The 14839-nt window shown below is 36.8% G+C and overlaps 1 protein-coding gene and 1 long non-coding RNA gene across 3 annotated transcripts in view; one reads left to right on the plus strand and one right to left on the minus strand.

Moving 5' to 3' along the window:
• LOC149241914 (enhancer of mRNA-decapping protein 4-like) overlaps window positions 1-14839 on the minus strand; it is a 103391-nt gene that overhangs the window by 73043 nt on the left and 15509 nt on the right. The window contains exon 4 of one of the 2 annotated variants that reach the window (XM_089374078.1): window positions 8076-8093. The exons of the other annotated variant lie outside the window; for it this stretch is intronic. Coding sequence (XP_089230204.1) covers window positions 8091-8093 — 3 coding nt within the window. The 3' untranslated portion in view covers window positions 8076-8090. Of the gene's footprint in view, window positions 1-8075; window positions 8094-14839 lie in introns of those variants that run through there. 2 annotated transcript variants of the gene reach the window in all.
• LOC149241917 (uncharacterized) overlaps window positions 1-14839 on the plus strand; it is a 97964-nt gene that overhangs the window by 4221 nt on the left and 78904 nt on the right. The gene's annotated exons all lie outside the window — the stretch shown is intronic.

Genomic DNA, 14839 nt, shown 5'->3' on the forward strand with positions numbered 1-14839 from the left:
ACTATCTGCCAACAAGTTTGAATGAAACCGGCAGTGAAACCGTCGGGGCCCGGGGCCTTGTCTGGTTCCATAGCAAAGAGAGAGGCCTTCATTGGGATTTGCTCCCAACTCTCTATATAATAGAGCCATGGGCTCTCATATTGTATCATGTAATAAGCTATTGGGCTTGAGGAAACTCTGTCATTTTTTACTTGCATACTTTCTTAATACAATCAAGACTTTGGGGCTATCTAGCTGGTGTTTTCTTGGCGTTATGAGGTGATGTCCTTTCATACTACTGCTCTTGTATTTAATTTCTTTCGCATGTTGAATTAATAATAGTTTATACTCGCCATCATGCTTGGATTGATGTGTGCAAGCTATCTTGCACATATTATTGATTTATAGTAGTATTCTAGGGATAAGCTTGCCAATTCATTTTAGGACGAATGTTTGGTTTATCTTTTTCATTACATTGCTCTAATCTTGTGCAAACTAATATGTGTTCAAGTGTGTAGGAAAAATCTTTTGTATTGTGTGCAAGAATCCATCTGGAAGTGGGAGGAATCTCAATTAGATCAACTCACTCCTAGAGTCACTACGATCCAAGACTCAACCATTTTTTCACTCCAAGTTTTCCATCAAACAAAGAGCAAAAGGGAGTTTTCTTAGTCCATAGCTACTTGATCATCCATTTAAATTCAAAAAAATACTTCTTTGATTCTAGTTCTTTCAAAGTTATATCTTCTATTCAAGAGTCATTTCCAAAGCTATGCAAGTATGGGATTCACTCCCATTACTTGAGCTAGTACTTTGTATATTAAATTCTAAGTTTGTTTTGGTTTCTTTTTCCTATGACAATTGGTACTTTTTTGTGTTTTGCAGCACATAGGCTTGAGCATTGGGCAACGAGGAGCTTGAGGAGAAGCTTTGGAAAACTACTCACTCATGTCTATGAAGAACCACCTCACGCTATCCAAAGACTGATTTCTAGGGATGCCATAAGCACTTGGAAGAGAGTTGCAAACTCATCTAGGCCGTGGGCCTTTTGAGCCTTGTGAATCTCTTTTGGAGAGTTTTTTCCATCTTTAAGTTTGTTGTTGTTATATTTTTTGGGAGAGAGTCTAGCTTTGTTAGAGTCCCATCTTTGTAAAGATCTCTCTCATATTGTGGGTTGCCCTCTTAGAAGCATTTTTATCCGCTTTAAGCGCCAATAAAAGATAATAATAAAAAAATGGAGGGAGCTTGGGCTTTTTCCCCATGGCATCCCCCTTTCTCATTTAGAGGAGGATTCTTGTGGGTGGCCTAATCTTGCTTTTAGTTTTCCTTAGCTTTTTAGCTTTTAATTTCATATTGTGCATACTTAAAATCAATAAATTTCACTCCACATGCAAACTTTTACTAATCTTGTATTTAAATTCCCACATGCGTACGCTCTCAAATTGTCTAAACTATTTCTCTTTGAAGCATTTGCATGAAGCATTAGTTTAATTTGGGGAATTAACACAATTTGCACTTCATCTAGGCATTTTAGTATAGCAAGGCCCCAAGCCTCATTAAAACTTACCTCCAACTTAATTTGGTTGAATAGACTTTTAGGGACCCTCTACCTCTATTGACTCCTCATTGTGAAATCCAAACATTTGGGCGACGATGAGCTCTGAGGACTAGAATTCAATTGTAACTTTGCAAATCTTGATGGTTTAAAGTCACACATGCAAATCTTTTTCAAGAGGCACTTTGGATGCAAGCATTGTAATGACTAATTCCTTTTAATTTTTGCAACAAGTTTAATTTTCTTGTACTTGGAAATTGACTCGTCTTTTGGTTTAATTACATATTGTCATGAATGGTTGATTTCATTTTCAAGAACTATTATTTTGGGTTGCAAACTTAATTGCATGTTGTCATCTTCATCTAACATTTGAGTTCTTTTTGTATCTTTTTTAGTAAGATAGTTTCCATGCTTTGATTTGTAGACTTATTCATCTTGAAAGCATTTATAATATCTTGTGCTAACAATTTATTGTTTCACTTTTCAGGGTTATTTTGGCTTTCCATTTGAAAGCATTTCAATTCATTTTAAGCAAAATACAATTTCATTTCTTAAAGAGCAATACTTTGCAGGCACTAGTTGTTTATGTATTTCATGTTTATATTATGAAATTACAAAATGCACTAGAAAATCAAAATGAAATTACAATGCTTGTTCTCTCTAGAACAATCCCAGCACTCGATAAATTCAATCTCCAACTCATAAGCAAGCTCAAGGCCAAAACTTAGCCTCTTCACAAGCTCTCCAAGTCTCTATTCTAATGTGTAATTCCTTTGGAGGATAGCTTGTATTTAAAGGGAAATAAATCCTCTAAAAACTGCGCAATCCCTTAAGGATTAGTTCCTGAATGCATGCATTGTCAGTGCAAGTCAGAAAAATCTAAAACAAATAGCACATTGTCCCTTCACTCTAGTCTCAACTCGATCTTTCTCTGATTCGACATGCATGAGTTTTTAATGAGTAAATATTCAATTAACTAGAGTATCACTGGCAGAGTTCATTAGTGACACCACTGACAATTAACTCACTATTAGTTCTCTCAATCAATTTGAAAACCAATTTAACTGAATTGACTCATGAAACTGAGTCTTCCATTTTACAACTCACAATTAACTCATACTAGACTCCTACAAAGTAGGGAGAACATACACATGATGAAATAAACTTAATTTAACTATTTTAGGGTGCTATGAGAACAGAATTCGAATTTGATTTCCAGTTTAATTCAAGGACAAATTAAACTGGACTCTCTTGTTGCCATTTCTCAACAATTCTGGCTTTCTTTGGCAGTAGGACAACAGAATCTCGTATGTACTTATATGCATTGCTAATTCCACCAGATTATTAAACTCTGAAAGAGAATTTATTGTTGTTGATTCTCAACAAATCCGAAAAATCAACAGATTCTTTGGATTTTCCAGCTTGAAATAGAACATAGAACAACAAATCATGAAAAGGCACCCCTCAAAAGCATTTTTACCAAGAAAAAAAGTAAGATTTCAACATCACTAAATATATTTTACAATATCTTTCATTAAGAACAGCAACCCTAGAGGAAGAACAAAGGTCACAGTAGAACTTACCAGAAACACACAAAGTATGCAAGCCATGAGAAGGATGAATAAAATCTTATGACATGCTGAAGAAGCAAACTATGATACTGATAGTAGCCTCCAGTGGGAAAAGAGAGTAGCAATAAAGGAAGATGTTAGAGAAAAGCTTGAAAAGGAAAAGAAAGAAAAGGGTCCCAACTTGGGCCTATTATGAGTGGTGCGGTAGAATTGCGCCTGAAAAGACCAGATTCTCGAACTCAAGTAACATGGATGAAACTTTAACACAGAAGCAAAATTTTGGCATCAATGAGAACTGAAATTTCATTACCAAGTCGTAGATGTGCAAGTATAGTCATAACGGAGCTCCTCACCATGGAACATTGGAAGTGAGATATTGAATTCTAATTCCACATGAAAGCGAACTATTTCAGCTTCCCATGTTTCTAACTTTAAACTTACAGAATATGTACAGGTGGTGACTCCTACAAAATAGTGTATACTGAAGAGGGACCCTACTAGCGGATATTATGAGTGCTGCAGCAGAATTGCACCTGAAAAGACCAGATTCTGGAACTCAAGTGACATGGATGAAACTCAAGTAACATGGATGTGCAAGTATAGTCATAATGGAGTTCCTAACCACGGTACAGTGGAAGCGAGAGATTAAATTCTAATCCCACAAGAAAGCGAACCATTTCAGCTTCCCCTGTTTCTAACTTTAAACTTATAGATTATGTACAGGTTTGACTGCTACAAAATAGCGTATACTGAAGAGGGTCCCTACTTGGGGTTATTATGAGTGGTGCAACAGAATTGCGCCTGAAAAGACCAGATTCTGGAACTCAAATAACATGGATGAAACTTTTACACACATGCAAAATTTTGGCATCAATGAGAACTGAATTTCATTACCAAATCATAGATGTGCAAGTATAGTCATAATGGAGTTCCTAACCATGGCACATTGGAAGTGAGAGATTAGATTCTAATCCCATATAAAAGTGAACCATTTCAGCTCCCCATATTTCTAACTTTAAACTCACAGATTATGTACAGGTGGTAACTGCTACAAAATAGTCACTAGTGTATACTGAAGTAGAAGAAACAAAGATTCATGGTAGATGATCTGGTCTGCCAGCTGTCTCCTCCACCTCTCAGTCCTCTAGTTCTATTGACTGCAAATGTCCACCTGCTACCTCATTCACTATCAAACTACAGAGCACACCTGTCTCACAGGAGATACAGCATGTCATAGTTGTGCTTCCACAATGCAAGGGATATACAAACTGAATGTTACTGTGAGTTAGTAGAGGTGCAGCCTGCAAACATTTTGGAATCCACACATATAGCTTAAGCAGAACCGCAATGTTGGTTTATACACAATGCTCTGACCTGTGATCCAGCTGTCACAGCAGCCCAAACTTTAATGCAGCTTCCATATTTAGGTGAGTTTTAAAATTCCCAACATAGTTTTATTCAACAGTCTTCAAAATTCATCACATTCTTCGTTCCTCTGAGACCAAGCCTCCACACTCAAGATTTGTTGGTCCCCAACAACTGCAGAACCAGTTGAGGAAATTGTTCTTGATATGCTTTGCAATAAACCCATTCTGTAGCCTGATGTGACAGTCTAATTGTAGCCCACCAAGTAATCCTATCTTTACCATACACAATTGTCTTCCTTTTTCTGTCCATATCTACACCAATCTCCTCAAGAAACAGAGCAGTAACTTCATCTTTTTCCCCATTCAGCATCGCTGGTTCAAAGAGCTTCAGAGAATCTGAATTGAACACAGGATGAATACCCACATACTGCAGCAACTCCAACTAAAACGCATTCTGCCCTATCTGCTCAAGAATGGTGTATGGGCAGTATCTAAGTGACTCTACCTTCTGACACTTCTCCTTGAAGCAATATGTCTGAGATAAACCCAGACCTTGTCCCCTACTTGGAACTTATGATCAATTTTGGGCCAATCATTATATGATTTGTGCCTCTGACACCCTTTGTGGAATATGATCAATGAACCAAACTGCTTGCCCATGTGCAAATTGGTTATTTAACATCATTGCCTCAGATTCTATCCCCAATATGTTTAATGGGTCCTTATTGAGGAAGACAAGACAAGCCTCAAGAGGCGAAGTGCCAGTGGAAATGTGCAAGGCACCATTATACTTGTGTTGCACATATGAAATATTGACATCCCAAGTCTTGGGGTGTGTGCAACAGTTGAATTGTGGTCTGCTACACCACTTCAATTTGCCCATCTGTCAACAAATGTAAGGTAGAGATTCTCTTATGCCTCATGTCCATTGATCCCCATGGACCTTGCCAAAAGTGGCTCAGGAGTATGTTATCTCATTTGGAAATGACTGAAAACAGTAATCAAAAATGCACCCATACTTTATCAAACAACAATTGTGCTACTTGTTGCACTGTGACAATCTTTTTCCAAGAATTATTGTGACCATTTTGCTAAAGCAATGAAAACTACATGAGATAGTTTGTTGCCTCTGCTGGTCATCGATAACCCTAAGTCCATTGAAACCAATTCTTGGATTTGCTTCTCCATCTCCCCATTCTCCAATGGCAAACTTCTTCGCAATGCCTGTTGGATTCACACTTATGGCAGGGAGTGAATCAGTATAAGATAATGCCTAAATAAATAAACCACACCTAGCTACAAGAACAATGATATGTTCAATAGAACATTTTGAAATTTGGAGGCATACATTTTGGTTCGTTGAAAATTTCAGCAGAGTGATGTATAATTTTGTTGTTCTATTTTCAAATCCTGCTCTTTTCAAATCTGATTGCACTTACCTAAACGATTAGTATAAAACTTCAACACTTTCTTTCTAGCATCAATTAGAATCGGTAGAAAATACAATTTTGTCTTCTTCTACCAATAGAAGAATAAGCATCATAAACTTCCATGATGACTTGATGAACTATTGAAATTCAACAGCAAAAACCAATGCTAGTGAAGTTGGATCTTTCTGCAAAGTCATTGCATAATCTTGTCCATCTTTCACTAACAGATATTAGTTCTTGTGCCTTCAATTGGCACAATCTCTATCACACAACGAATGGTGTCAAAAATCACACTGCACACATCCAAAGGAACTACATCAAACTCAAACTTATTGAAAATAAAATATTGCGATGGTAAACATCACCTTGCATTTGAGAGAGCATGCACATCCTTATTCCTGCTAAGACAACCCAAAGAGTAGAGATTAAAATGAAACGTCATCATCAAATTATGCTTCTTCACTCGCACTTCAGAGATTAGATTTCTGTAGCTGTTAGTGTCAAAAACAATAATGACCTGATCCTCCTTGATTTGGATTTCAATTTAGAACAGTCTTTCCGACTCTAAACAATTGGAATAAATTGTAGACATCAAGGCTATGCCCTCATTTGCAAAATCCAACACCACAATATTCTTATTGCCCTACTCCAACTGCATTGACTTGGGTTGCATTTCTAGGTGTATCTTTCAATATTACTCTTTAGGATGTTCTTCGAACTTACACTCATTGCAGAGAGAACTTTTTACAATTTATGACATGTCCTTCCTTGGAGGAAGACTTGGAGTTGCCCTTTTTGTTGTGCAGTACCACTGAATAACTTTTTCATGCCTTCTGTTAAAACTTAAAGTATTCCTTATGTACTTCATCCCAAAATTTGCACCACCTAACTCCTTATCTTTATCCAACTATTGTTCACTTCAACCAACTTGGCTTTGTAAGAAACATCTTCTAGAGATTGAATGTCAAACATTTTGAGCTTCTCAATTGGAATGACTAATACACCAATGAGATACATCACCAATTTGGGTTCTCCATCCATTTCTCCAAGTTGAATGGGAATATAGTTGAACTACTAGATGTAGAGATTTACCAACTGCTTAGCCTTCTATCACAGGAACTACCATTTTATATGATGGTCCTACATGTAATCGACAAGGTAATACTTGCCCTTGATGGTAATCTTGAACTAGTGTCATTTGACATTCTTAGTGGCTCCAAGATTTTGTCTACACTAGCAGAGATTCTCGTACAAAGTTTTGCAATGGCAAACGCTACACTATGTAGTACATGTACAACAGTACAACTACCTTGGCCAATCATCCAACATATTAACATCCTTCTTGCCCTCACAAGATAAGATCTCAACATTTTAGTCTTGACCTTTATTAAAAGAGCTTACAGTTGAGCAATGATAATTTGTTTGAAGAGGATGGAGGTTTCTAAAAAGCCTTCACAAAAGGAATATAACTATGTTTGCAATGTTGCTACAGTATCAATCAAAGTCTGCAGCCTCCACGCAATACAATTCATGTATCCCTTTAAATTCGCCATTTGCCCATCAAGATGTGAGATTCCCTTTTCTAGAGGCTCCAATTATGCCCATTCCTCATCAATCATATATCATTTTTAAACCATAGAATGTGCTACTATTGAAGAAACAATCACTTGCAAGTCAAATGCTCAAATCCTCATTTGATCCCTATCGAGGGATTACAAGTGGTGAAGCCCAATTACACCTGAAAAAATTAGAATGTGGAGCTCGAAACGACATGGATGAAATCTCCAATATTGTCAAAAATTTTATAATAGGGAGGACTGAAAATTTATTAAGAAATCAAACATGTACAAGTACAATCAAAAGACATTGTAACAACTATATTGTGCAAGTGAGAGATTAAATATTAACCCCATGGGAGAGTGAATCATTTATCTTTCTAACTTTCTAGCTTCCAATTACAGATTACATACAAGTGGAGATTGTTTCAAAATAAAGTGCATTGAGACAGGAGAAATAAAGATGCATGGTAGTGTTAACACTCAAATGAATTGAATGCACATTTAGGTAAAGTGCCAATGTAACCTTGGATAGTCCCTCTCACTTTGGTCTAGTGCCTGCTAGCGACGGGGGAATCCCCAGTCATATGAAGCCAAAAAATTTCAAAAGACTCCAAATCTGCAAAATATATTCACTGCGATCCCAGAAATTATTCAGATTTCTACCATTAAACATTTGAAAACAGCACATAACTTCAGATTTACAATTTAGAATGTCAAATCAAGATTTACCATTCATAAATCTGCTATAATCTACCTCAAATCTGTGACAAAAAGTTGTGGATCCGCAAGTGAAACAATCAAATCCACAAAATATATGGTTTTTTTAATGTATTTTGCAGACCTATGCCTCAAGTCCAATGGGCATCGAAACAGAAAATATAAAAAAAAAAAAAGATGATTGGATAGGGAACACACACAAGGCCAATCAACTCATAATACTATCAAAGCACTTAGAAAATACTATGAACACTAGTGAAATTGGTCACCAAGAAAGTGATCCTCCTTATCGCCAAAGTTGTAGTCATGTACAAGGTTTAGTACATCAGATCGAACCACAAGTCTTCAGGGTCAAGTCACTACACAAGAGCTCTCTCCCAATACAAGATAGATACAATCAGGTGACCAACAATAGGAAGCACCAACACCAAGTCTCAAACAGACTCTAACATTTGGGATGAAAGTTAAGTTGTCGTGGTTCACACACCCGGCTCCTTGGTGCTCAAACCCAGAGCTAGTTCACAAACCCCATCCCAAGTTTTGGAGCATGAACATCCCACCACAAACCCTAGAGAACCCAACACAGCTAAGTTCACTAGGGTTCCTCCCTATTAGAAAAAGGCAACATTCCCCGAGAATGGATACATCAACCTCAAAAAAAGACTAAAAATCCCAAAAAGAAGGTTGGGGCCCTCCTCCAAAAACCACAATCCCTTAGTTTCCAACCACTTTAATGAACTCAAAAGCACAAGTGCACACTTCAATTTTAATAGCTGATTTTTAGATTAAAGGGAGAAAATGATTGACAATGAAGAAAGATATTAACTTCACTGCCATTTTTCTTGTATCAAACTTGTGGAAAAGGATAGATGGTGACATGGTGAAGTTGACCACTAGCTCTAGTATTCAAATATTCCATTGCGAAGCTATTTTTTGTATGTTTTTCAACAAACTTCAATATTCAAATTAAATTTTCAATTTTCTCTTCTCACAAGTTTCTTTGCGGTCACTTCATCAAATCTGCTCTCTGTTGTGGAAATAAGTGAAGACGACAAGGCGAGCCAAGGGTGTGTGGGGACACCATTCATCAAATGCAAGCTTTTTCATTTAGAATGGAGAGCCATCTAAAGCACAATTAAAGTGCATTTTTGTATATCTTTCAAGAAAGGGTGTTAAGCCTCGTACGAGGGACCCTACAAATGCTACTAAATGTTGAGAAACCAAGTGTAATGAAGTCTAACACCTAATTTATCTTTTGGATAATCACTTGTGAATATTAGAGGTCTTCTTATTACTTCGTATGTCTTCTTCATCAAGCAATTATACAAATGTTCAATCGTTCATGAAAATATAGAGGTCAAAATGAGACAAGAGACACCAAAATTAGGTTGGTAGCCAGGGCAAAACCCAGAAAAGGAAAACCCAACAATCCTTTTTTTATAGAATCGGATCAAAATGAGAGATATCCAAGACTAAGACTAATTGCCACCAATATACCAAGTCCAACCCTCTTCCAAATAACCTCCAAAGTCAAAGTCAATGTTGGTCAAACTGCTCCAAATATAGTCAAACTCAACAATTTAGGTCCTGCAATCACTTCAAAAAATTTGGCCTCTTCCACAGAAAGTTAGTCCACACATGTGGGATGCAGTAGGTCAAAAATTCAATCAACAATATAATACTCTTCTATGCTTTGACTTCTCCTCTTTCTCTTGACTTGGCCTCTTCTTCCTTCGTTAGGTTTAGAAATACTTCTTATTGTGATAAATGAATAGCTCTCATGTAGGTCGAACTTGTCCTTTATATATATTTGTCTAGGAGGGGGTCGAATAGGTGTCTCTTCGAGGGCTAGGCCAACTTGTTCAATAAGGGTCAACTTGGTCATCTTATGGACTAATGACTCAAAATAAATTTCAAATTCCTTTTTCTTACAAATGTCCAAATGGGACATGACTTAAATAACTTTTCTTTTGACTCATAATAAATACATCAATGATAAATTTACATTATGAAGACAAAACCTAGTTACAACCTCAACACTCCCTCTTAAGTAGGGAGGTATTCATAATGACTCAACGGGATAATCTCAAGTTGAAATATTCATATAAGGATCCAGATTGATAAACATCGTTATAAACATCATCATGAGTAGCATTGTCAAACTACCAAGGCCTTGACAAGCTCTATCTCTCCACTAGATCAGAGCACAATGCTAGGAGGCATTCAATAGGACACCACACAACCACCTCTCTGAGGTACATAATCCACCTAGGTTCACCAAAGTATGTCCTCCACAAGACCATTTCCTAATCCATTGTCACAATACTTGACACAAGAAAATGTCAGTCCTCCAAACCATTCTTATACCAAATCAATGTACTTGACTTATGGCTGTTAGTCTTGGTCACAATACATGTCTCAAGAATGTCGGTCCATGATGCTTATCCAATCTACCATTCTCCCTATCCATGTTCATGTACTTGACTTACAGCTATTAGTCCTGGCCACAGTACATGACACATCAAGAACAAGGTGTCCATCCTCCCTCCCTCTCAATCTAGGAGGAGATATCAAAAATGCTCATGCTTTCCCTTAGGAAGGGACTTTGTCAATGCATCTGCAACTTGTTCATCAGTGGAGATATACTATAGCTTCACGGCTCCATTATGCATCATGTCACAAATCATAACGTGTTACAGCCTTCCGAGTTCTCTAACAATCTTCATACAACCTTGCAAAGTATCATGGTCTAATCCAACATGTCATCAAAATAGTCCATCAAACATTTTATGGAGCCAAACTGCTTCATAGCTAATTATACAAACTTCCATATCTTCTCCTTTCGTAGTGCAACAAAATCTTGCTTCATGCTCTTCCAAGAAACCATACCAGATCCCAACCATCAATAGTATCTCTACTCATCATCAATATTGCCAACCCAAACGATGTATCCTCGAGTCCCAAGTTGTAGTGTAAGATCCTTCATGTCAAATTTTGCTTCATGCTTCCTCTAAAGTCAATATTTCTTCATGAGTCCTTTTCCAAAGTATGAGGTCTTCTTTAATCATGAAGCTCCTTCAAAATCTGGGGTGGCTCTTCTAACTGAGGCAATCATCTTAACATGACCCTCTCCCTCTTACTAGGCGAACTTCCTTGCTTTCAAGTTGGCATTTGGTGCATGCTAGATTTTTTACTTCTCTAATGCATACTTCAAACTAATCTCTTCTTTCTACATTCACGTTCTTCCATAATTCAAAAAAGTCCCCATGCATTGCTAGGAGGCCATGAAAGAACAAATACAATTAAGCAAAGTACAAAGACAATAGAAAAAGTAGTAATCAAGGGAAGGAAATGTAGAGTACTTGTCTTTTGAGAAAAGTCAACTCCCTCTTAATCTTGGACCTTCTATAATTTTCACCATGATGTCATTTATGTTACTTCCAAGAGCTAGGGTTTCTTCTTGTCAGCGGAAACAATCAATGCTAGGGTTTTGTTCCTAGAGTATTCTTACTTCAAACTTCTGCTAGGGTTTACAAACCTTAGATGCTTCAATATCCAAAGTCTTCAAGACCTGTCAACTTTCAAATTGCAAGTTCTACATGTATACTAATGTGTTAGTTACAAACCCTAGAAATGCCATTTATATGCCTTCTATATTAGAGATGGAACTCATCGATGTTTTTGTTTGTCTTACTCTAATTGTAACACAGAACTTTGGCCTACATATGCAACGAAAGGATAGAGCAATTATCATATTGATTATGTCTTTGTCTTCAAGACAAGAGACACATGCATTGTAGCACAAACCCATGCAATATGATAGACTTATAAGATTATAGATTTCTGAGATCATTCTTTAAATGAGCTTAGGAATTATTAATTGCAAGAGAACTTGGAATGGAATTATATCTATGCCTAGTTCTTGAGATATTATAGAAAGAGATCATACATACCTCTTCAATCTACTTGTCCAACCTTACTTGTTCTCCATTTTGCCTTCGAGTATGGTACCATAATATAACTTCCTTGGCTTGCTTCAAAAAGATATGCTCACAGTAAACTCGGACTTCTCATCATGGCATCTCCAGTCAACTCTTCAATTCTTTGCATAAGTGTCACAATCCTTCGCATGAGCCAAGGGTACAGACCTCCACATAAACAAGTGATACAAATCTTTGCAAGAACTTCACATGAGCTATAGGTACAAGCCTTTGGTATTCAGTTAACCAGAACAAGATAATTTGCTTCGAATTAGACCTTCAACTATACTTCTCTTTACTTTAGACTTCAGATTTGGTGCTTTCATCTTCGTGAGAAGAAATGCTTCTCTGGTTATTTGCACATAGCATATCTTGTGTCATAATTTGGACTCCATGAGTGCTATGTCATAGGACTTGTCATTATTCTATAATTTGGATGGCGTTCTCAGACTTGACCATTCTATGAGATGAGAGAGCTTTGACCTGTTTAGGAAGAAGGAGATTTGTGCTTAAACAATGTTACTTCAGATATCAGCTATAGATCTTCGATCTTGAGGAGGAACTTAACCTTCCAATATTATCATCACTATGTGCAATAACAAGTGTCTCTCTTTATTGCAAACGAACTTCATATTTCGAGCTTCCTCTTGACTTCTTATTGAGATCATGACTGGGTCTTTTTGACCTTGATGAACTTTTGCCTTCGGCCTTTTGGAGTAATTTACAGGGATTGTCTTTTAAACATGTGAATTTAGGATTTGAAGTAGCTCGACTTCTATTATTGACTTTTGAGACCTTCGACCCTTTGAAATATGATTTGAAGCTTATTTGATCTTATTGAGACATATTTTAAAACATTTTTCATACCTCTTTTGACCTTTTCCAGAATTTCCGATTAGTGCTTATGGCATCTCCACCAAGTAAGAAATTTTGGATTTATAAATAATGAAACTCAATCCATGTTAATCTTCCTTCAGTAGACGAAAAATTTTTGAGGTTTATGCTTCTTCCTTGACTCTTCATGAAAGAGAATTCGGATCATCATTATGGAAAGGACATTATTAGCTTGTATCATAACTTTGCTTTCCACAAGAACCTAGATCATATTACCTTAAGCTCAGAATATAGATTTTCCTAATCTCGACCTCTTCTAGGCCTAATAGCAACAAACCAGAACCTTCAATCCTTCTCCTATAGTAGATATATTTCGGCCCTAGAAGAATAGAGATAATGTTAGGCCTATTCTAGGTTTCTTCTTCAATAGGAACTTTGTTGCCAACCACAGAAAAGTCTTCTTAGAAACTCAGCGTCTAGTGAATATGTCCTTGACTCCTTCATAATCTTGGCTAGATTTCAAAGACAAATTCAAACCTTGTTCCTAGCTCTGATACCATGTTGAGAAACCAGTCTAACACCTAATTTCTCTTCTTGATAACTACTTAATATTAGATGACTTCTTATTAGTTCTTATGTCTTCTTCATCAAGCAATTATACAAATGTTCAATCTTTCAGGAAAATATAGAGATCACAATGAGACAAGAGACACCAAAATTAGGTTGGTAGCCAAGGCAAAACCCACAAAGGGAAAACCCAACAATCCTTTTCTTATAGAATCACATCAAAATGAGATATATCCAAGACCAAGACCAAACTGCCACCAAGAAACCAAGTCCAACCCCCCTCCAAGTAACCTCCAAAGTCGAAGTCAATGCTATTCAATCTACTCCAAATCTGGTCAAACTCAAAAATTTCGATCTTGCAATCACTTGAAAAAATTTGGCCTCTTCCACAGAAAGTCAATACACACATGCGAGCTACAATAGGTCAAAAATTCGGTCAACAATAGAATATTCTTCTATGCTTTGACTTCTCTTCTCTTTCTCTTGACTCGGCCTCTTCTTCCTTCGCTAGGTTCAAATTCCATAAATATTTCTTGTTGTGTTGAATGAATGAGCTCTCAAGTAGGTCGAACTTGTTCTTTATATATAGTTGTCCATGAGGGTCTATAGGTGTCTCTTGGAGGGCTAGGCCGACTTGTCCAAGGAGGACCTACTTGGTCATCTTGTGGACTAATGACTCGAAATAAAATTCAAATTGTTTTTTCAGACAAATGTCCAAATGGGACATGACTCAAATATTTTTTCTTTTGACGCATAATAAATACATCAATGATAAATTTACATTATGAAGGTCGAACGTAGTTACAACTTCAACACTAAATTCCCTGCTACATAAAAAGCAAGAAGGCATTGATAATTTAGCACCCAAGAACACAAACTCACAACCACATCCCAATGACAATCATGAATTTGAAGAGAAAGAAATGCCATTTGATGATGAAGCTTACAGTAATGAGCATGTATCACCAAAATCATCAAGAAACAATCTAATTACATCACATAATAAACCTAAAATGGGTGGTCTTTCTGATATATTTGATGTGATGGTCAAGAGGGGCATTGATCTTGTAATAGCAAGATTTTTTCTTACATGCACCATCCCTTTGACTACAGCCCACTCACCCTATTTTGAAAAACTAGTTTGTGCCATTAATGATGGACTAGCAAGGTATAAGACACTTGGTTATGAGAAGCTCCAATCTGTGTTGGATAAAAAGCAAGTCTTGAGAAGGCAATGGCACCATTGAAGATGTCTTGTCTAAAAGGATTTTCCATTGTTA

Source organism: Pinus tabuliformis, chromosome 8, assembly GCF_031772625.1.
Source record: "Pinus tabuliformis cultivar Carrire ecotype Pingquan chromosome 8, CPIR1, whole genome shotgun sequence".
Taxonomy (NCBI): Eukaryota; Viridiplantae; Streptophyta; class Pinopsida; order Pinales; family Pinaceae; genus Pinus; species Pinus tabuliformis.